The sequence below is a fragment of the Nipponia nippon genome, unplaced genomic scaffold, assembly GCF_047370975.1.
Source record: "Nipponia nippon isolate SJK-2023a ecotype South Korea unplaced genomic scaffold, ASM4737097v1 scaffold_6, whole genome shotgun sequence".
In the NCBI taxonomy this organism is placed as follows: Eukaryota; Metazoa; Chordata; class Aves; order Pelecaniformes; family Threskiornithidae; genus Nipponia; species Nipponia nippon.
The window spans coordinates 66107675-66132092 of NW_028262380.1; the positions used below are offsets into that span (position 1 = coordinate 66107675).

The 24418-nt window shown below is 37.6% G+C and overlaps 1 protein-coding gene across 5 annotated transcripts in view; it reads left to right on the forward strand.

Moving 5' to 3' along the window:
* LRBA (LPS responsive beige-like anchor protein) overlaps window positions 1–24418 on the forward strand; it is a 415388-nt gene that overhangs the window by 193988 nt on the left and 196982 nt on the right. For all 5 annotated transcript variants that reach the window (XM_087736323.1, XM_087736322.1, XM_087736324.1 and 2 more), the window contains one exon: window positions 23876–24000. In XM_087736323.1, the coding sequence (XP_087592449.1) occupies window positions 23876–24000 (125 nt within the window). The remainder of the gene's footprint in view (window positions 1–23875; window positions 24001–24418) is intronic.

The window sequence follows — 24418 nt, forward strand, 5'->3', positions numbered from 1 at the left end:
TGTATTAGAGTACTTGAAGAGGTACAGGGAAACTTTCTGGGACTGGTCATTCTTCAACTTTGTGATACTGTGTCATTCTTTACTTCATTTCTTCTTTTTCTTCTTATCTTCTCCTATTTTTAGTGTTCTCTTTCCTTTTTTATTTGTTCAGTTTTCTTGTGCCATTGGTCATTATTCTCTCAACGAGTAGAAAACTGTAAGGAGAGTATCTGAGATGATATAGCTAATATAGTTCTGTATGTTAAATTCACCAAATACGCTCATTTAAAATGTCCACTTTCTGTGTGTCTGAAATGATTCATTTCTCTGTTGCTGTATAATAAACATGATTTCTTTCTTCCCTGATTTTCCTGGTAAGCTCTTATAAAAGTGGCAGTTGTTTACCACATCTTGTAAAATTCTTCTATGCGAATAGCCATCGTTTCTTCTTTCTGGTAGCTCCTATTTTCACTTGAAAAATATGTATTGTGCGTGCATAATTAGAGGAGGAGAACTTTGGGGAAAAAAATGCAAGTATGATATTTTTGAGATTACATTATCTTTGTGATGCAGGAGTTTGTTCACTGGTGTCGTTTTCAGCTGACTTTTCACACTAAGTATCTTCAAAGGTAACTGCAAACAGAGTCCAGTGCTCCAGTCTGTAGAGATTAGCCCATTTGAAAAATAGTCTTTTCGTTGTTGAAAGTAGGCATATGGCTATGAACTGTAACTGAATTATTTTACTCTGGGTACTTTCTTGTTGGTGGAGTAGATGTAGATAAATGCGGAAAAATAAAACTGTTGGTTTCTGAATTCATGTTTGCCTATCATGGTAACACAGCAATTCAGCAAATACAGGATCTGGAAGAAGTGATGGTCAATGGTATCAAAGTAAGTGGTTGGGACCTGCTATATTGTGTTGTATACTGTACGCTGTGTTTCAGGGAGATAGGCATTGATTTAGATTTCAGGGCTAGCCTTTCATCCTTCCCTCTCTACAGATTGCTAAAAGAAGTTTAGCTATGATCTGTGCATGCTCAGTCCTACTCTTAATCCAGATTTGAATAGTGGAGTAGTTAGATATTTTTATCTGCTTCATTTGATTGCTGATGCCAGATCTTTGCATTTGGGAACTTTTTTATCTATTTGTTATTCATACATGAAATAAAATATGTACTTCTAGTAACAGTCTTGATGGTGTTAAAAGATGTTGCAATTCTTGGAGATAGTATATATGAATTGCAGATACATGTTTATATTAATAAGATAAATTACTGCTGAGGAACATAAATATGCAAAGAAGCTGTTAACATCATATTCTATAAAATTTTGTCATATAACTCTCTTATTACCTACATATGTGTAGGTCTGGCCAAGCCATGAATAGAGCATCAGGGTAAAAGCTTGAGAACCAGTCAAAACATGAGGCGTACCTTCCCTGTGCATTGCCAGAGTGGCTCCTCTTTATTTTTTTTCCCCACATAAGGTAGATTACAGTAGTGTTCCCTAAAGGAGTATTTCTTAAGGAGCTGACTACTGCATTCAAGAGGGGAGAGTAGGAAATTGAGGGGTGTGTGGGCTTCTGCTGTTCCATGAAGGGGACGCCTTTACACAGTAGATGTGCCCTTGAGTTTCCTCTTCCTCAGTGAATACAAACTGCTTGGACTGTGAAATAGAGGCTGACTGACGTTCTCCTTATTGTAGATATGATGAGGCATAATACTTCTCTGTTGTCATTTCAGTCTCCCTAGTACTGCTGCTTATTTATTTAAATATTTTCCTATTCTCATGCCCAAACATATTTTTTCCTTCCATTTCCACCTTTTAACATGCAAAAGTTTAAAAACTCTCCATAGATTTGCTTTTTAATAAATTCCAGCATGAAATACTAGTTCCAGTGCAACTGGTCTTCTACTTGCATACCTTCAACTAAGCAACAGTCATGACAAAAAAAATCAGTTTAAAACAATTCAGGTTCTGTGCATTCAGAGGATCTGTTCTCACTGGTTTAATTGATTTTATTTTGCTTTTTTATTCTCCATTACTCGTAGAGCTCATCTTCCTAAAACTATGCTGAATTTTGAACGGCTGAACAGCATTAGGAAGCCATTAATGTTACAATGCTGAGGCCAAAAGTAAAAGTGGTCAGAAATTGAGACTAGCAGTAAAATTCTGCAAAAAAGTCAGAAATATCATGGTTTTAAGGTGGCCTCCATGCTGGTTTCCTTAGTTTTTTTGCTTATTCATATGGCATGAAAAGATATCGCAGCATATTTTAGTAAGGTTATATTACATAGAGAAGATTGTAATTGTGTTATTTTCGTGACTAAATTTGTCAACAAACTTTGTGGAAGTAAAAACTGCTCTCATTACTGCAAGGGATAGTGTTACTTGAGGTAATTTTTGGTAATCTAGGACTTGGTATTTTGAAAGATCAACAATGTTAGATGGTTTGGGATAGTAATCCTAAAAGAACGGCATGCATTACTTATGTTCTGCTGTTTTAAATAGTGACAGTGTCAGGAAGGATTTCTTTAAATGAACGAAGTTTATACAGGACATGCCATCTATAGTATGACTGAATAAACATTGATTCTAACCTTTATTCATGAAAGGCGGTAATCTCAGGCTAATGCCGCACTTAACTGTATTTTCAAAATGATTTGCCTGATCTGATAAATTATGCAGTCTTTTATTTTGACCTTGTAACCTTGCAGAGTTTACTCAAACTGACTCCGTAGTATTTGCCACATTAGCAGTATAATGGCTGTGACCAGTTCTTGTACTACAGTTCATTCTACAGCAAAAGGTAAACACTGGGCCATGAAAATTTATTGATTCAACTACGTGATATACACATAGTACTGTTTGAAAAGTGGTTTTGGGATTAAGTCATTACCTATCTTCTGTTTGGTCAAAAATCTGAAGTATATAAACAAGGAAGCAAGCAAGTACTGAGAAATATAAACTCTTACTTTTACTATATGGTAGAATGTGCTGTTAGACATCAATCTAAAAGTTGTTTACTTCAAAGAACAAGTCAGACGTTGAACTCTCATGCCTTTCTCCCTGACTAAGGTAACTTTTGCCCTCAGTTGATCCTGCAAGTATGTTGTTATTTACTATGTAAATTATTTTTGTGTTCAGAGCGTGTTATTTTTGTGTAAGGATCTAGGCTTTGCAGTTTTTCTGTTTGAACAGAACTGATGACAGTACAAGTTTTTCTTCCTTAAACAGTAGAAGGCAAGGCTTCAAAAAGAAAAGGGAAAAAAAAAAAAAAAGTAGAATTGGTTTAAGCATACTGTCACTACATGACATCAGTAATTTGTTTCATTCTGTGTTGGCCAATTTTGTTTCAGATAACCATGCTTTTAAATCTAACAATATGTTTTTATCTTGCATTGGAATATCTGATGCCTTTATCTGCTCAAACTGAGGAGCAGGGATACTTTGATACAATTTAAAGACAAAATACAGTTATCTTTAATTTATCTCTTATTATACTGACTTTGAGTTTATAATATAGGCAAGGCAAATTCTGTACAACCTCTACTAAGTGAATTACCCAATGGCACAGTAGTATTAAATGTATGTATAATTATGAGGCATTTGATATATTAGAAAATTATCTGAGAGAGGCCACTAAAGATTTAGGATGCTAGTGAAAATATGAAGAAATTGTTAAGAACAAAAAAAGCATAGCTCAGAAGTAAAACTGGTTATTTTCCTTATTTCTGCTTCTTTCGTGCCCCGTCTTCTGTTTTGGTTTCGTTTTTTTCAGGTGCATGTATTAGAAAATAATTAATATCTCCATCTTTGAGAGGATATTTGCATTTGCTCTAGCTAATGCAAACAGGACAGTTGCTGGGAATTGCATGTGAGAAATGGAGGGAAAATACACAATTTATGTCAATGCTTTATGCAGACATTTTGGAGTTATGTTTACTCATGCATTTGGAACGTGGTTGGGAGAAGGAAGACAAAAAAGAAGGTTGTTTTCTTCGCAGTGGTTGAGTTAAAATATATAATACATAATGCAGTCCTCACTATTTGGGCTGTAATTTGGCCCTGCTGATTAGTTTATGTCTTGCATTGAAGAGTTTTCTGTTTTCTTCCCTTGGGTTTGTTCGTTGGGTGCTGTTGGTCAGGGTAAATGGTGTTGCCCCGATTCAGCTGCAGCTCTGGCAGAATGGCTAAAGTTGCTTTATGGAGAAGTGTGATAGCCATGACTGACTAGAACACTAATATTTCAGGGGTAATTAGGAAATTGGAGAGGGGAAAATGAGTGGTACATGGAACTCTTGGTGTCTGATTAGCACATATGTCAGCTTCAAATGACCCAGTAAAAGACAAACTGAAAACTAGGCAATGACAACCTAAATTACCATATTTCCGCACTACAACACCTCTACTACTCATCTCCACAATACAATTTTAGATTTCGGAAAGAAATGGCAAAAAAAGTGGGAAGAGAAAGTGTGTAAAGGCATTCCCTTCTTGGTGGGAAGGGACATGAAGATGGCCAGAAGGCCTGTTGACCCGGAAGAGAATGGGGAACATGAAATGGGAGTGAAAATAACAGAGGGCTCTGGAAACTCAGATCTGCAGCTGATGAAAGCAATGGCTTCAGAGAAAGGTGAGGTGAAGGATACCTATATCCCGTGAGTACTTACAGAACTGCCACTGAGGGAAGGCGAGAAAGGAGAACTATCTGTGTTTGGGTTTATAATATTTTAATACTAAAATTGTCATAGTTATGCAGGTATAAACTGTCTGTATCAGCCTGAAGATGCAGCTGTAAGCTTCTGTGAGATAAGGCTACAGAGTAATTTGACATATAAATGTTTCTTTTGTATTGTTTTTGCTGAACTGCATCCTGGCTCTGTGTGTCTTTCAGTGATACTATTGGGAAGTCCGTTAGGACAGAATTTCTTGGTGATTCTCAGGTGGGTTCAGTAAGGGGGCTGGCTTGTTCAAGTGTGTGGGAGAAGGGCCACAGCAGTTCAACTGCAGTTCTGAAGCTCCGAGTATCACACAGAGATGTCTGCCCTGGCTTGACTCTTCTGAAGAAAGCTGTATAAATTTGTTTTAAACAATGCAGCACGCAAAGGTCGGGGTGGCTGCAGGCAACTGCTCCCTTAAACAGGTGTGTTCTATGATAAAACCTATCCAACCAGAAGCTTATCTTCTTTCATAAAGCTGCTTTTTGGCGACGGTTTCTACATAATCTAGACTGCCTGTGATTTTCCAGATGATAGCTAATTTCTATTACTTTCTACCTTTTCCATTTTCTGCCCTTGTTTCTTTTCTCTCTCTCCAATAGCGGGAGGACAGGTAGACAGATGCATCTACTCCCCCCCCCCCCCCCCCAGTTCCCTATGTTAATAGAGTTGTTAAAGTTACAAAGTCAACAGCTCAAAAGTTTAGTGAGGGTCAGAACTTACATTACTTACTCAACCATATTTTGGCCCTGCATGTATTATGAAGCAGGTTTTAACTGGAGAATTTCATACTGTTGCTCTCAGGGGACCATTGTAACATTTAGTGCACAGAATGACAACTGCTAAGCAGCTATTCAAATGTTGTTTGTGCTTGGATTTCAGTCAGTAGCCCACCTCTTTCTTGCCGAGGTAAAATTTTCTTCCTCACTTTAAGTAAAGTTTTATTTTGTTTCTAACACTGTGAAGTAGATTTATATTCTATACTGAATGCAGAAGACCGTGGGCTTTTCTAGAGTGCTTCTGTTATAGCATCTGACCACAAATCTTCAGAGCAATTTTTTACAGTGACTCATAATTATTCCCATTTTACAGATGGCAAACTGGGGCATAGAAGACATTAAAGTCATAAGTGTCTTCTGCCAGGTTTTCAAATTATCTGGCCATAAATGCACCGTTTTTAGAGAGTAAAGCCTCTGTTGACTTCCAGTGTTGCTGTGGATACTCAGCAGTTCCTCAGTTTGGAGTCCAAGGTTTCATACTTGCTACTGAGAAGATGAGAAATACAGTATCTGTGAAAAGTCCGATGAGATGCCCAGTGTCGTTTGGGTTCTGTACTCTCTCTGTTGCTCTCCTCTGAAGACTGCAGAGTCATCTTTTCCAGCCGTCTTCTCACTTACGTGCCTTCAGATGTCTGCAATAAAAAGGGATCGTCCACCCAGCTAGCAAGGGGAGTAGTCCATTGCAGTGAAAGACTGTGGAGATTTAAGGACGAGTGTTACAAGTGCGCTTGTACTGGAGAAGCGGTACCAGAGTGTGAAATAAATCGGGGATGTGACTAAATCCTCTCTTGTCATTATGTAAAGCATTGTGTGTGATCAGTGTCTAAAGCTGTGATGTGATCCAGTAGATCAGCAGAAGCTACTGAACCTATCTATCAGAAAAATATTACTCTGTTAGGATGGGATGAAAGAACTGGCAGACAGAAGGTTTGAAAGTAAGGACGATATTGAGAACTAAGAACTGGTAAACTGTATATACCTCCTGACATAAGAATAATACGCAATCAATTTAACCAAATTTTTCACTTTATTGCTTGCTCATACCGAAGACTTGATGTTTTGGAATAGGCTTTTCTTTGATGTCTATATGACATTTCAATGTATATATATATACACACATCTATAAAAATTAATGATTACATATGATTTTGTAGAAATATATTTATTCAGATATTTTGATAAGGGTCCTTAAATACTTAAGCGCTATGTAAGTCTCGAAATTTAAAACACATTTCATACTCTTTTTGTTCCTCATTGGTGCAGAAAAGGGAAGTCTGGCACAACGCGGTCTGAGCATTGCTTGGTTGGCTAAGTCTTTCCTAGAGTTCGTCATTGATTCCATATGTGTATCTACTGTCTAGCCTTCACGGTGAATGCTACCTTTTATCTTTGGGAAATCTTTAAGCAATTTAACTTTGCTGAGCTTATGGTTTGGTAATACGGAAATAACATAAGGAAAGTGATTTTAAAATATTGTTTTACATAAAAAATGGAACTACTTATTCATTCATTATATAAATATAGCTCTGTGTATTACTATTAATTCGACATCATTGGCTTTGATTGACATAAATGGTTATTATCAGCATAGTTTAGTCTTGAGATAAATGATCGTTCTATCAAGAAACAAAATACTGATTTTCCTGTAAAGAAACGGGGGATAAACTATTTTTGTTACTTCTAGTATGTGTAGAGCACATAAGTAACAGGTTAAGGGGGAGGAGTAGTCAAAAATATCACAAGTACTTCATATCATTTTCTAGCAACCTTAGCACTTCACCATGAACATTATAAATGACTGATTCTCCTTTAGGTACTGACTTGCTTTAGAATGATGTATGAAATAATATGTGTTTTGCATGTCCTGTTTGTAATGATAAAGGTCATATAGTATCATTTACATAATCTCTAGCCAGAAATGAACTCCAGCAATATCTTCCGTATAACATATACATTATCTGAGGTTTAAAACTCTCATTATTCATGAAAGTTAATTTTACAGTGGGTGTGAATGATCTATCTTATGGCTGCTTTTTTGATCATTCTATAAAATAATATGGAGCAAAGCCTGCACAAATAGCAGGAAAACCAGTAAAGAGTGATGCATTTGCTTGACTCTGTGTATACCCGATTGGATCTTGATTGATGGCAATCATTTGTCTTTGTCAAAAAAAGGAGAAAAATTCAGACATTGAAATAAGAGTGCTATCAAACTTTCTACAATGGCAGAAAGATTCTATTAATGTAGCCTGAGAGTATTAACTGTCTCTGCTAGAAAATGATAAAGAATGTTAATTTTTTTTCCCTTGAGCATGTTTAAGTGTAAACTGCATTATTTTGTCTATGTGGGAAGACTAAAAGGGGCATGCTACAGATTTATGGCATGCTGGAATTGGAATAAAAAAAAAAAAGTAAATTACAAAAAAAGAAAATAGAAACAAAAAGCCAAATACAAGAGCTTAATCCTTCTGATTATGATTTCGCAACAAAACAATAAAAGTTTAAGTAGCATAGTGTCGTAAAATCCTTAATGCTGCATTCCAGTTGATATTGAAGCTTTGAAGACTAACTTCAAAGGAGGGTGAACAAGAGCAAAAAATAGATATAAAATAAACAAAAAAAATGACAAGCTTGGTTTTAGAAGTCCTTTTGTATGTCAGATCTAGGAATATTGACCCGTTACTTGAATGGGCTTTAAGGTAACTTCCTTATTAACGATACTTAGAAACACAAAGCATATGCTTGTGCGTAATAGTGTAGTTAAGGGGAAAAATGCTATTTCACAGTACAGTAATGCTAGCAATGCAAGAATACTTTTAAAATAAAGGAATACATAATTTTATATATTAAAAAACCCAACCAAACAAAAAACCAACCACCAAAACCCCACAGGGTTAATGATTGGATTTATCATGCTGTTTGTATCTGTGGATTTTATTATACATTTTTTACAGTCTCTGGTTCTAAATAGCAGTGTTAAAGTTTGAGTACTTAAATGATATTTTCTAAATTATGAACACAGTAAATAGCCTCCATGAGTACTCTCTCTACCCTATTAAGGCAAATATTTTTTTCTTCCCAAACTTTTAAAGAATAAGAAAACTGTAGCATTCAACTTTGCTGTTTACTAGTCCTTGATGTGATGCACCCTTAAAAATAAATATTTGAGAGATTGTCATTTTAAGGACAGCTGAAAGAACGGCCATACCAAACCCAGGAACTGCAGTTCTATCTAACACCCATACTAATGTGCTTTGTGGCCCTCATTAAGTCATTTTAAAGTTTTTGGGTTTTTTTTGTTGGTTGTGGTTTGTGGTTTTTTTTGGGTTTTTGGGTTGTGTTTTTTGGTTTTGTTTTTTTTTTACTATTTCTGCATTGTGTTCCTAAAAACATTTTCTAGTGTTGCCTTATTGCAGTGTCTGTCTGAGTATGGCAGCAGGCTCCTGATTCAAACATTAAAAGGCAGCATAAGCACAGTGTTATCTGTCCTCGCTTAAAGAACCTTGTAGCGACATCATTAAAAAGTTCAGAGTTTTGGATGGATTCATTTGGTAACTTTCACGAAGCTGTTGCTACTGCTGCTGAAGATGCGAAGATGTGATTTTAGCTGGGGGGGTGGTGGTGTATTTTAATTTTTTTTTTTTTAATGGTAGGGTAGGTGAGACATGACTTGTATGATTGAGATCTTTGCTGTTTTAAGGAGCAGCTGCAAGATTACTTCATGACAGGGAAATTTTGGAAGTGTGTTAAATATACACACTACTTCACCCCCTCTCTTCGGAAAAATAACAAGTGAGCACCAGACTAATATTGTAGGACAATACTAAGATTAGGAGCTCCAGTTTTCAGGGAGCAATAGAATCAGGATCACCTGTAATGTCCTAATAAGGATATTATAGGAGAAAGTCTCTCTCTCTCCTCTCCCACCCCTCTTCCCCCAGCCTTCTTTCTGCTCTTGCCCACCTGCATTTTCTGTCCCCATTAATTCTTCATCAGATTTCTTTTTTGACCTTCTCTTGGTTTTTCCCAGGTTTTTGTCCTAGCCAGACCTGGTTTTGTGCCACCCCCTTCTCTACTCTTCCCCTTGTCCCACTGATGCCCAACTCTGTCCTCTCTTCTCTGATTGATCACCAGCAGATCATGTCTGCATAATCCCTCCCCTCTCACATTTTTGTCTTCCATGGCTTCCGTATCTAGATGCTTGCTTTGTGGCCTCATAGGCGCTTTGTCTCTCCTGTATCTGGATTAAATAATTTCTTCCTTTGTGCTGCTGATGTTGTTGTGGACATAGAGAGCACTGGTGAAAGACAACTGCAACTTCCATTGTCCCGATGTCTCTCGATCTTTCTGGAGCAGCCATTTCAGAGAAAGTTTAGATTTTTTTTTTATTTATTTTAGTAGATAAAATTCTGGACTAGAGGAATTGTTCTTTGTTTGTCTGTGGGAATAATGCATGTTTGTCATGGACAGGAACTAAGACTCTCAGTGGGTTTGACGCACCTAAGGTCACAACCTGGGCATATGACAAGTGTGATGGGGGGCAATCAGAGAGGCACGACCTAGGGAAGGATGGGCAGCATCTTCAAAGGTGTTTTACCATTAGCAAACACCTACTGATTGTATACAGACTGTGAACTTGCAAAGCCTTTAGCATGGCCATATTTGGCAGCTTTGTACAGAGGTAACCAAAGAAACACTTTGGGCAACAGCTTCTATGTGGAAAAATTAAAGTTCTCTTAACACAGGTAACTTGGACTTGTGAAATTTTATTACAAATGATTAAAATATAGTAAACAGAAATTAAAATAATACCTTAGAAGACTTTTGGGCAAGTAGAATTACCTACATATCTTATGAAACATTCAAAAGCCATTGAATCCACTTCACGGAATAAATTCAGCCAAAGAACCTGTTACATTTGTTAACATGTTAATTTCTCATCCCCTGATCCCATACAGCGTGCTGTAATCTCTGTGATGATTGTCAGTCTGTCTCTTCTCCTGTCATTGCCCCCTTCCCTCACGGGAAATTTTTGGGGAAAATGCCATCTTGCAGTGATTAGTATCAAAGATTCGTTACTTCTATCATATGGTTTGGTAAGTAATCCGTAGCTATTGCTGTGATTTGCTGCTTGCCTATATAGCTTCACACATGTATTTCATTTCCAAAGTTTAGCAAAGTTATTCCCTATAAAGAGGGTGAAAGTCTAGATGAAAGCTATCCCTTTTGTGAAAACCATATTCTCTGTCCCTCTTAGTGACTAGTACAACAAAGTAAATTTTAATGGTGCATGATACTGAAAATGAATCCTGTGACCTTGAGAAGCTGTAGCAAAAGATCAAGTTTTATTTGAGTCCTTTTGCCATTGTTTTCATTACTGTATTTTTAATTTTTAGTTGAAAAATGTAGTACAAGTAGCTGTGTATATATTCAGTATTTGAAGCAGTCCAAATTAAAATTCATAAGTCACTTCAAAAAAAAACCAAATTGGTTTGCATGTAAATTAATTTTTTTTTTTATTCTTTTCTAGGCCTCTGTTTATTTCATTCATAACTGAATTCATTTTCCTTCCAAAATGAGAAAGAATGGTTTGTCTTCTGAAAACATTAACGTTTTTACAGCAATGGAAAACTTTTCACTTTATCTTATCCTTGAAATCTCTTACAAAATATATGGGGTTCTTATTTTGAAAAGGAAAGTGAAAATATTCAATTTTCATGATGAAATGAAACAGTCTTTTCTCAATTCTGAGTGTCATTCTGAATTGCATCTTCTGTCAGCAGAGAAGCTAATTGCAAAAAAATATGCTTCTCAATTCTTTTACCATGGGTTTTTTTAAGTGTTTTCTGTGATGGATTTAACAAACTTTGTAAACAAGGTTTCTTGGAGAAGTTGTATTATATACTGTGTCAAAATGTTTGGGTTCTTTAAATTTTTTCATCATAAGCTACTGAACAAAAGAAGTTACTCTAGTTTAGCAGGGATAATACATGATTATTTCTAAAGCTGAATAATGGAGAAAGGTGTGACTTCACAGATAATTACACATACAGCTTATATATGCGGGAGGAAGATTATGTTCAAGGAAGAAATGTGCATTGTGATGCAGTATACTTAAATTATGCTTATAAGTATCTGCACAATAATTTAACAGTGATATGGTCTTAAATAATCTTCTCTGAAGAATTTACATAAACCAAGAATTAACATCTCCAGCAAAAAATGTGGAGAATTGTACGGTTGTTACAGAGAAATGTTCTGCTCTTACATTTGCATTCCAGATTTTAAATATGCAATTTATAGTTTTGTTACGAGTTTCTTTAGTTCCTAAAGGATTTTTCTTTTCAGTGTCCTTACTATTGTTTTTCATGAACATTAACAGTATCACATACTATACAGATAATTGATGTGTACACACACAGATGGAATTCTGCAGTCTAGAAACTAAGGTTTGCCTGTGCCACTTAAAACTCTTTACCTTGGTGCCTAAGTGACACATTAGAACAGAAATTCCCAGAAATTAGCACAGTCCCAGCCTGTTGTTTTTCACTGTAGTAATTCTTTCCCAAGCTCTGAACTTGGGGGTTGAGACCACTGATACTTGGGTTTGTTTGAAGTCTGTTTCTCCACTGTGGATGAGTACTTGGAAGAGGAACACATTAGGAGGAAGGAGGAGCACAAATAGACAAACCACATTAGACTCGGGAAATCCCCTGAGCTGACAATAGTTGGAAACTGGCAGAATATTAGGGGAGAAGTTGTACATGATCAATTTGATCTTACTCTTCCTTAAGCCACCACTGATGGTTTTGGATGCAGAATTTGGGGTTAGGCTTCTGGTGAGAAAAGGCAGAGCCGTTCCTGTGCTCTTTTTACCCAGCGGGTGCATTCCCGTCCTTCCTCTGCGGGGGACGGGGAGTCCCTCGGGCAGCTGGTGGCCACTGGAGTGATGCGGGTTGGGTGCAGTCCAGTGTGAGCGACCCCAGATTGCTCGGTTCTCCTCTCTGACGGGGGCATTTCTTAGTGGTGCTGAGTGGCTGTGGGACAGGGTTTCTTTGCTGCGTACAGCTTATCGTTTCCAGTTGTGAGTGACAGTGTTGCGTCCATTTCATTCTCCTCTGTGATGGGATTGCTGTGTTGAGAACTGCTTAATATTGAGAAAGTTGTTTCAGTATTAGGAAAGAACCTAAAGAGGTATGTTGTTTTTCCTACTGGGTGTTGGGTTTTTTTTTTCCACATTTGACTTGAAACTCAGAATTAGACTCGCTGAGATGGCTGCTAAATTTGTCTTAAAAGCAAATAAAAGAGTAGCTGGCCGAAGAGGGAAAAGTTGGAAACCTTGTCAAGAGAGGTAATAGATCCCCTGAAGAAAAAGCTTCATTGTCTTTTAGCGTGTGTCTCTGTGGATGCTAACGCAGAGGGGAAAGAAGTTGAGGGGAGGGGGCTATGCTCATTTTCAAATCACTGAAATGAAACAGGAAACGTTTCCTGGTTTGTTGCTTCTTAAACTTTCATTTTACAGTCATTATCAATCCTGTTCTGTAACGTTGGATTCAAACGCTAACGCTGTTAGTCTTCAGTGTAAAGTAAGGATATGTATGTGGAGGAAAGAATATTGCAATGTCTCCGTATTGTTCAGTCCAAATGTTCATGACCGAGTTATCTGCTGCTAGATTTCTCTCTTAAAATAGCTATAGAAAAGAAGTTTACCTCTTCTCAATTAGCTGCTTCTGACACGTCACCGTGCAAGCTTTTCTCCCAGGCTAAGCCCTTGAGTTACTATATTAAAGGAACTTTGGGTGGTTTAGCACTCCAATGTTGCTTATGCTTTACTGCGAGCAGTCCTTTGGCTAACTTTTGTAACATTAATAAGGATGCCTTCTGCACTTCTCTTTCGTTAATGTAGCCAGAGGATAGGTGTGATTTTCAGAGGGAGCCTGTAACTATCTTCAGAACCTTTATGACCCTTGGGGCACCAGTGGACCTCAGGAAGCAGTTCAGTAGCTTCAGCAAGCTTTGATAGGATGGGTGATTAAAGCTGCAGATATTTAGGTGAGCTCAATTAGCACTGAGTAATCAGGCATGAAATAGTACTATATTTATCTAAATATAGGATGACAATGATGGGTGTGTGCAGAAAAAACAACTATCAACTAACAGCTATGCCTCCCTACTTCTTGACGTTGGCCCAAACGTGCACTTCGACCTTTCCAAATGGAGACTCCAGCTTTTTGTTAGCTTGTTCTCTCACATCAGCTCCCCACCTTGGGAACATTTTTCCTACCTGCCTAGACCTTAATGTCTGTACCTTAATGCTGCTTCTCCATCCTCAGCAGTATGGTGTACGTGCTGTTTCACGCCGACTTCTGGCAGACGGTGCGGCAGGTAGGTGTGAAGCAGTATTCCTTACGCCGCCTGCAGGGACTTGGTGTGAGCTGACAGCCACCGCCTTGCAAAGAGCAGCTCGCAGGCAGCATCTGCCCTTGCAGACTGTGTCAGGTAACAGGTTTGAACTTGGCTCTGTGCAGCGCCTATTAAGTGCCAGCCTTTTGTCTCCTGGTTCGTTGACCACATACAATAGAAGATAAGGTACGTTTTCAGGCTACTTTCTCCTTCATTTAAAGACTGAGTAAATACAGTATTCTCTGTGTGGTCCAGGAAAGGGTACTTCATCACAATTCAGTGCTGTGTTTTTATTTTTAGAGACCTTTTGCAAGGCTTTGAAAGGAGAAATATATTTAATAAGTTAAACCTTTTTAATGGTTTTTGAGTCCTGGTGTCGTTTCCTGACTGTGCTATGCCGGTATGGTAACAGTTAGGAGTCTTGCTCCATGTGCTTCTTAGTGGTCTTGCTGCCTTGTACTTATTGTTTCCTGTCTCAGAGAGCGATACAATGTTTGCAGTTACTTGAACTCTTTCTTACATATGTTCCTGCAATCATCACACAATGAAGTCATTTCCCAGATTTTTGCCCTCCTCAGATTTTTAAATCCTGAATTAAATCTCCGACAGAAGTGTTAGCCTTTCAGTCACGCTTGAAGGATGGCATTATTTGGTTTTGGTTGGTTTTTTTGGGTTTTGGTTTGTTTTCTTTTTTTTGGTTTGGATTTGTTTTTTTTTTTTTCAATGTAAGCTTTGATTTTAGTTCTCTCAGAGAGTAGAAGAAATGCAGGTAATGTTGAAGGTGGGTGTCTCTAAGACTTCAGTATCCTAACCTGCAATCCGAATTGATAACACCTGTTCCAAGATACTGTATAACAGTAGCCAAACATGCTGTGGACCTGAGAGTTACCTATTCCCCCCAATGTAATTTAAAGCAGAGGGACAAGCATGCTCAAATTAATTTGTGAGTAAGCAAGAGGTTGAGGGGGGAGTTTTCTTATCTCCCCAGATGCACTCAAACTCTGTCCACAATAAAAAGATAAAATGTATATCTTTTTGGTATGTAGGCATTTAGAGACCTGAGAGAGGGCTTTCTTCTCTTTATTATTCTAGTTTGAAAAAAAATATAAAACCCCATGTGTAAGCAGGTCAGAGGTGTTCCATCTCTCATAATTTAGAGGACAGTCTCTTTCCTATCAAAGGAACTAACAGGTTGGTCTCTCCTAAATGGAAAACTTAGGTTGGCAAGGCTGGTTTGAAGGCAAGTGATCTTTAATAGTCCTTACACCACCTTGCAGAGGTTCGTTCTGGATTGGAAAACTGTAGCTGTTGTACCTAAGTCTTGGTCATCTTTCCTATTCCTTTCTTCCGTGTTTGTTGAATTGCTGAGTTAATTTAGTTACTAGATACTAATTTTAACTACTTTTTCTGGAAAAAAAAAAATGAACAATTAGTTTAGACCTTTCTGGCAGAGGACTCTGAAAATATATATGCAAAAGAAAAAAATTTTAACTTCCTTTAGAAGAACATAGAGCAGAAAAGCACTTGCTGAATCAGAGGGGTGCACTATTACATTTTTATGGAAGCAAGGAAAGTATCCAGCTGTTAAGAGAGCTATAAAAAAGGAATACAGGATAGCCACAGCTCTTAAAAGTGCAGATATGTGGGAGTGTGATTTCATCCTGTTTCTTCTAGAAGAGATGGAAGAGAAGCTGAAATGTTTGGTGCAGGTGAAATGTAAGATTTCTGGAAAAAGCTTTACTGTAATTCCTGTGTTTAATACTTTTAGGGGCAGAACAATATACAAATAAAACAACAGTTCAGAGGAGATCTTTCTTGTTGTGGTCAAAAGTTGATCTACATATCCAGAAATGCTGAAAGATTACAATCTCAAATTTCAAGCTACTGGAAAGAATTAATCTGAGTTGTAATATTTCAATGTACTTTATTCCTCACAGAAAAGCTGATGATGCTGTAATTAGTGAGAAAAGATACAGATCCTTTCTATGTATGTGCTTAAGGTGAAAGCACCAGAACCAGTAGGAATGGCTAAGGAGATAGAGATGAGATTGAGCTGGCTCCTTTATCATATATCCTCCAACATAGATTCTTATATTCGGTCTTCATTTTGGCAAGGAAGGGATGACTCAGTACTGCAGACTAAATTTCCTCATTATCAGACAAACAGCAAAAAAGCCTCCAGCGTAATGCAGTGTACCTATTTTTTGTATATTATGGTAGTTATTTTCAATATGAACAGCAGTTTATGGGATCTGTATGAACTGTGGTTATTTTGAAAAACAAATTAAAAGTTGTTGACTGCAGTCAGGTGTAGGATGTGCGAGATCTGGAAAGATTTATGAGCAACTAAGCCAAAGCATCCGGTTGCAAATTTGCTATACGTTCGTTCTTCCATGTCTGAGTCACGTCTGAACTAATTTCGCTCAAAGCCAGAAGAAAGTTTTCATGTTAACTTCTGATAGAGAAGTGGAGTAGTTTTCAGTTAATTTAGAATTAATCTTGATGGAAATGCAACAAGAATTGAACTGTGTCTTAAGGTGCCTGTCTTTTAAAGTGCAGCTTTATTTTAGACTGATCAAAATTAAGATCAGTCCAAGATAAGATAGTGGTAGTGGTTGCAGAGTACATGGTTAGTACTGTATCATGTATTTAAGTGAGCCCTCTTTGAAGTATCAGTGTGCACTGGAATGCCAGCACTTCAAAGAATGCCTCCTCCAAAAAAGCTGGGGCTGTGGTTAACCACCAAGGGGTTAATAAAGATCAAAGAGGAGCATACATAAACTCATACATAAACAGAGCCGTTTTTAAACTGGAGGTTAATAACACCGTCATCTAGGACAGCAACACCTTAAAGGTGGGCTTGTCTTTACCCTGACACGGCGCTTTATAACGCCTTTGTAACGACTGAAACATTTATAGTCAACATTTTTCTGGCTTGCTTTTTAAATGAGGAATTCAAAGCTTGTCAATGCAGAAAAGAGTCTTTGTGATATCGGAAATTAGCATTGTTCCTCTCGTTTTGCTTTGCAAGCTGGTTAGATGAGAATGGATTTTTGGCATGATTCAAAACGCAGAGATGGGGAGGCCTGGGCGGGGAATTGCAGCTGCGGTGTCTAACGGGTGGTTGAGACAAAGAGATAATATCCTAACTATTTACTGTGTGAAAGCATACAAACAGGGTTTCTACCAGTTTTTAAAACGCAAATCTAGGAATTACAGATCTGTGCTGTTTGTACTGTCTTGTTTATATGGGGAAATAGCATGAAACATCTGTTAAGACATGCTTCCCTTACTGACATTCCTGGTTTTTTCCTCTACACTGGAGGTACATTAGGTTTAAACTGTACAAAGGTCCCCTACAACCGTGCAAGGGTCCTCAGAGTGACGGTTCCGTGCTAAGTCCATGGAGACACTGTGCCTCAAGTTCATACCCTGCTTGTCACATCTGTTTCTTCTGAAAGATGTGAAAAAGAATGGCACTACTTCTCTTCTGGAAACACGAGACACCCCACCCCCTTTTGATAAAACTGAAGCACAGATAAAAGCAAAAGTCCTTTTAGGAAAAATCCTTTATAGACAAAGTGAAGTGTTTTCTTGGAGAAGGATTAGAAGAAGCAAATAGACTATGCTAATTTAATGGATTACATTAACATTCTGCATAATTGATATTATGCCAAAGAAGTTGTACTCGGTGGCCTTGGGCCTTTGTTATGACCAGTTTTGTAACTACAGTAATGACTGTGGCAGAGATTAAGAGCCTGCCTGTGCATGATGTTTTTTGCTTAAGGGTTCCCAATTATTTCCGTTTGTGGAAGTCTGTATTCTGAAACTGTGGAATATGAATGTCTATGTGTGGAGAAAATGAAGATAGCATGAGAAGGCACAGACTCTGCTAATATTAGCGTATGATTACATATGTCTTTTTTGATATCAAAGATGTTCTTCCTCATCCTTTCCTTCCGTCCCCTCACCTGCACATTTCTTTCCCTCATTTTTAGTTACATAGTTGCTGGTGAGACTGCAGTGTAAACAGGTTACTAATATAAAACAGAAGGAAAACACTGAACCCTAATAAGCCCAGATTGTTACTGTGATTTGGTTCAGTGTGGCTGCACAAATGCTTAGGTGAATACAACGGAGGGAGGGAGAGTAGAAGATCTTTAACTGGTTTTGCCATCGAAGAAAATATAGGTAAGGTAGGTAGCATTTCCAAAGATCTCAATGCACTTATCAGGAGTTAATTAATCTTTAATTTTCTAAAGTGGATACATTATCAGTGAAGTGCTGTGAAATACACACATTGAGATAGAGTGTAGCTGACCAAGTAATATTTTGGCGGCAGCTTTGACTTAATACTAAGCAAACACTTTCCTGTGTGCTTTGGTAGTACAGGTAAAGTTGGGAATCGGGTCAGGAACCTGATTTACTGAAAAACAGTCATTTTCCCTACTGCATCAGTACTCTGATGTAGGTTTACCACACAGCAACACAAACACTTGTGCATGCCATCTCTGCATGAAATGCTGAACTTAGTACTGCTGCTGAGAACTTGCTTGTCACATTATATCTTCAGTGTTTGCTTTACCATCATTAAGCTCAGTGTTTTATTTTCCAAAATATGTTAGATATTTTTGATCATGTTACAAATTAATAACACAGCTGGATTTACACAAAACATTTTTTAGATTAGTACTTATAGCCATGTAGCTAATCAGAGTGACGTGCTCTGGTGTAACTTGTTTTTTTAGATGACGGTTTGGGAAAGCTCGTTACAAGAATAGTGAAGGGCTTCAGAAAATGTACTTGCTTTCTGAAATTGCATTTTATCAAGTCAGTTAGTGGAAGATACCTTGCATTTTATTATTACATGCAAGATATGAGAGATTTTAGTTAATATTCTGGACATCCAGCTGCATGAAAATGCAATGGATTTCAATTTGCAAGATAAAGCAGTCTTACATTACATGATGCCCTGCAGTCTGCTAGCAGTACTCCATCAAGATTTCTGCAGTACTTTCTAGAACTTCAGCACTTTTATCTTTGGATTGACAATCAAATGTGAATGCTTATTGCTTCTTTTTTTTGGAGAAAAATGTTTGTGTATCTTGCAGCGGATGTCTGTCTTGAGTTCTTGAAGTATTTTTACATGGAAGCAGAAGTTACCTAGATAGAGAGCAAGAAATGTTCCTGGAGAGCACTAAAATAATTCAGCATATTTTCTCTTAAAAATTTGGCATCACTGTTTATGTTTCATGATTGCGCTTTCATGTAATTTAGAAGTAGCACCTGATGTTGTGCATTTGATGAGCCATTGCAACCAAAATGCTGAATAAATTAAAACCAGAAGTTGTGGTAGGCTTGCAGTCGGTGATGGAGAAATTGCAGAGCCGCCTTCTTCCAGGTTTCCTTTCAAATCTATACTGTTGTTACTGATGAATAAGTGGTGTTGCCGCTCTGCGTTTGGTTGTCTATGAAACTAATTTAGCCTGGGTCTCCGTGTTCGAGCATTTACACCTTAGAAATTGCCATCAATGATTGATTGCCTTACTGACGGTCTTAGCAGAGAGACCAAGGAGTGATTAGGTTTGGAGATTGACTTACCTGCTTAATTCTATAGTTAGAGTTCCAACGAGGAGTATGTCATCCGGAAATTTATCCTGGTATCTTCACATAGGTTTAGGGCATGGGAATGAGGTATTACGCTTACGTCATGATCACCACCTGTGTTCTCGTTCCACGGCCTGGGAACAGCCTTGCCTTCCAGACATGTCAGCGCAATCATTTCTAGCAGTACAAAATTCACGTTGGGTAATGTTATCTGTGTTTAATGTACATAATTGCCATACAGCAGAGCAAGAACTGTTTTTCTTTAAATGGTAGACTGTGCAAAGACTATAATAGCAGACTGTGCTGGTCTGAGTCCTCATAGCAACACGTTTTTTCGAGGGCATACACACTGTAGTTTCCATCTGCTGCTAAGTTTGTTGCAATTGTCTTTCATGTGAGTGGGTTTTCGTGCCTTTTAGGCTAGATAGCCTTCTAGATGGAAGAGGTCATTCAGAGCTCTAGTCATCTTCTGTCTCTGTAGACGATTTCTGTAACGCTGTGCTGCTTTCGCCTTTCCTTCCTTCTCTTTGCTTCTCTTTTCTGTGCTATGTTTGTTTATTTAGTACTTCACTAATCTAAGGATCCGAAGGGATGCTTCTGCGGTGTGCTAAAATCCATTCTCAATTAACTGGTGGCCCAAGTACAGCCCTAAGACCTCTCAAACTATTGCTTTTGTAGATTTACATTTTCTTTCCTCTCCCCCGCTTCGCAGTGTCCCTTTTCTATCCATACTAGTGTGCTGACTGCTTCTTCTCTGTGGTCGTAGAGGTAGCAGGGTATCTTGAAGTACACAGTGGATAAGGCATTACAAGAAGTAATTCTTCAGCAGCTGCATGATCCTCTCGTCATTCTCTGGTTGTACTGCTTAGATTCAATTTAGATCTCCTATAGGGTATGAGGACCAATAGGTAATGCCCACACCTAAATTTCCTTTGCTATAACATCATAATAAAACTAGTACACCAGTTGGTTTGTATTGTTTCCAATTGTGTTAATCTTTGAAACTGGTAGGAAAAATAGGTTTCTTTTTCTTGGAAGGAAGTTCGGTGAGCATTTAAGCTTCTTCCCATTGACCACAGTGAAGTGACTTTTTCTTTTGCATGGCACACTCGAGAGTCCCGAGAATACAGGTTATACTGGTCATTCTGTATTTCTTCTTATCTCTGTACAATTGTAACAATCTAGTTAGTTACGTGGGAATTGAGAGGAAGGTTTTATCTCAATTCTGAGTACATAGCCTGGTAATTTGGGGAACTCTTTGAAAAATAAAGCAATATAATGGTTATGCTAGTTGAATAAAACCCTTAATATCAAAGCTTTGTTCCTATTCAGTCAATATTGTTACCAAGAAACCACTAATTACTATGTGTCATGTTGGAGGGGGCCCTGACAAATCCATGCAAATCATATGATTTATAATTCATAAATCCTTAATCCCCTGAGAAATGTTGCTCTTGCGCTTACTCTAATTGAGTACTTATGTTCATTGATCCAGTCCATATAGCACCTTTAGTCCATAGGGCAGCCTTTATTGTAGGGCCAGAAACTTCTGTTGTCAAATGTCCCCCGTAGTCGATGGCACTATACTGTTCCCCAAATCTGCTTACTTGGCCCTTTGCTTCATAATCCTGCAGTCCTTCAGCAGTCAATTCTGCCTAAATCGGAGCAACATTTACGTCTGTCTCCCCCTGGCTGTAAAGGTACAAAGTCTGCATGGTACAGCGTTGCCTTTTGGGGATGGGACTGCAGTGGTTAATCGATCTTACTAGTAAGCTAGTTGTTCTGGAGTAGCTATGTAGTATACTGGCTTATATTGGTACTAATATGCATTTGTCCCAGTAGCTGCTCTCAAAAATGGCTTACTTGTAAGAATTAGACAACGTAGGTATTTATTTTGGGCTGTGCAGGTTTTTCTTGGATATTTTTCTGTGTGTAGAGTAGACTATTTTTTTTTTTTACCTCATAATACAGTGGATGCCAATAGTTATAAAAACCCCAGTACACAGTCTAATAGTTGATATGTTGTTGTTTTGTGAATAATCAGCGCACCGGTGAAGGAGATGGAATCCTATGCAAATTTCATATGCTGAACTGAAAATAAAAGTAGGGGACTAAAGATATATTGTGTTTCAGGATAATACTTCGTGCCTGATCATTGTTACCTGTTTTTCTAATAATTTTAGCATAGCTTCGTAATGTAGCATAATTGTAATTGTTACCCAGAAGAACGGCATCGCTTAATTCTATCAAAACCGTAGAAAGATAGATGAATGACAAATTAATAATTTACCATCTTTGCATAACACTGTAGCAGAGAATACCAGAAGGATTGATGGCAGAAGAGGTTAACAAATTTTAGCGGCTTCCATTAGCTTTTCATTGTCATATGTTTGTGGTGCTGACTGAAATAAGCTTTGTAGGAGATCTCAGTCTAGGGAACTAATTACTTGTGCCGATTGCCATACTGATGAATAGACCCTCATTGTATCATTCCCCTGAAGACGAGGAACAGTCTGTGATTCACGACTGCATCCTGGCTGATATTTGATAATAATTTTAACAGATAAATGTAGGAAGGCAGAATGATGAAGTGCCTATCCATGCTCTACGACTATCAAAGGCATGCACATAGCCAGCTGTGTTCTGCCTTTTTTCTATAATCACTAATGGAGAATTTTAAGTTATTAATCGACCTTTGAATAAACCCATATCTTCCCGTGTTTTATAATTTTTGTTTGGTTAATTATTCAAAAATCATTGGATTTTATAATCAAAGCATTCAAATTTCAGCCTGATTGTAACACACACAAAGTGTGAAAATAAGATACCGGGGTATTTGATTCTAATACTTCAGTATTTTTCTGAAAGTAAGAAACCAGGAAGATGAAGAATAGCACTGCCTTTTCTTTGGTGTTAGAAAAAGGCATAGAATTTTAATGAAGGTAGACGCAAAGACACCCTCAATTTCTATAAGATTATTTTCAGTCACAATTTTTATTGTCTTACAAATTGTGTTTGAGAGTAGGGTCATGCAAATTATTCTGGCTTTTGTTACCACGTTTGTTTGAAACCTTGATTTACCTTAAATAAAACTCATTTCTGCCTTTAGACCTCAAAACCAAGAATGGAGATACCAAGTATTTTTAACATTGCGATCTCTAAATTAGTTGTGGCTATTCGTTTGTCAGTGTTGACAGGTATACTTTCCATTAGCTCCTGGATGAGAAATGGAATATATATGCATTTTCATCTATTGTTTTAAGACTAGCTACGTTAACAAACAAAATCGGAGTTTTTTAATTTGGGCATACAGGTTTTCAGGCTATCGTGGCTATTCTATGCTTTAGGCGTTTTCTGTTTGTTTATTTGCTGTACCTGAAATTGGCGGTTTTTTGTACATTCTCTGAGCTAAAATACTGTTTTACAGTGGCATTCATTCATGATCGTCTAACAAGATAGTAACTGGCACTTATATATGACCATATTAAAAAGATCTACGTATATTGGGAGCATACAATGGAAAATAATGAATTTGATATAACCTTTTCTAGATGTAATTTTTTAAAAGTATGCCTTCAATATAGCAATTATTACACATCATAACATGTAGTTCTTAATTAAATGTAAAAACACAACTACATAAACCAGAAATCCAATCTGATTTGCTCGAAAATAGATTGCTGTTTCACTCTCCTGGAATGGTTTATTTAAAAACAGTAAATGGAAAAGAAATGCATTTTCTTGTGTTGTTCTAAGCCTCAGGGGCTAAATGTAATGAATATTTTAAGAGATTATTTTAATTAAATTCCTGCACATCTAAACAGAGTAATATTTTATTATCACATACATAACCATGTAACTGAGGTATTCATTAAAGTTAACACTTTCTGGACCAGGAATTCATGGTATGATTTACTGACCTTGTGCAAAAAGGCACAAATTAGGAAGAAAAATGAAGGGGGACAGACTTTGATTAATATAGGTAATGCTATACCATATTTATAATAGCCTTTTCCCTATTCTGGTTTATAAATGCAGTCACTGAGAAAGGTGCCCTGCTGAGGCTGAAATGAGGCTGAAATCGGAGCACATGCCACTAGAGTGTGGGGAAACTGATCACACTGTCAGCAATTCATTTCAAAATGATGTATTTAGTGCTCATTTCACCTTCCAAGAAAAAAGGGAAAGGAGTTCCTTAGACTGGAAGGTGATATTGTTATTTTCAAGGACATACCTAAGTAAAAGATTGCAGAAAGGGGGGAGGTTAAAAAAAAAAAAAAAAAAAAGGCAAAAGCAGCGCAAACAAGGAGAGCTTTATGCAGAAATTCAGCGCTACCATGCTGTTTGATAATTGCTAACATATGTGGCTCCTCTGTTTCATTGTAGTCGTCCTCGTGAGTTCTGGCGCCTTGACTACTGGGAAGATGACTTGCGGCGCCGGCGACGATTTGTGCGTAACCCCCTTGGATCGACACATCCTGAAGCGACACTAAAAGCAGCCGGAGAACACGGTCAGTGTAAAATCTGCTTCTTGCCAATAGCAGCAGGTTACAGTACGTGGCAGTAAAGACTAGACCTTCATTCCTATAAGATGCTAGAAAATTGTCCCAAATGCCAAAGGCTTTTCTCATTGCATTTCAGACATGTTCAATACGGAGATAAACTGACCGTTCCTTCATATAAGCAACGTTGGTATTTGTTAAGCCTCCTCATTACATCTTAGTTGAGCTGGCACATTGTGAATACTTTGCATACAATGATTACAAATACAGTTCTCGCTAAGCAGAAGAAAAGCGGATGCAATTTTGCCATTAATCCCTGGACACCCTTTCTTGCGGTAAATTACCTATTTATGCTTTAGTAACTTCAGAATAAGATCTTTGCTGTTCAGAAATCCACAGCAATGATTTCAGTTAGCCTTAGCACATA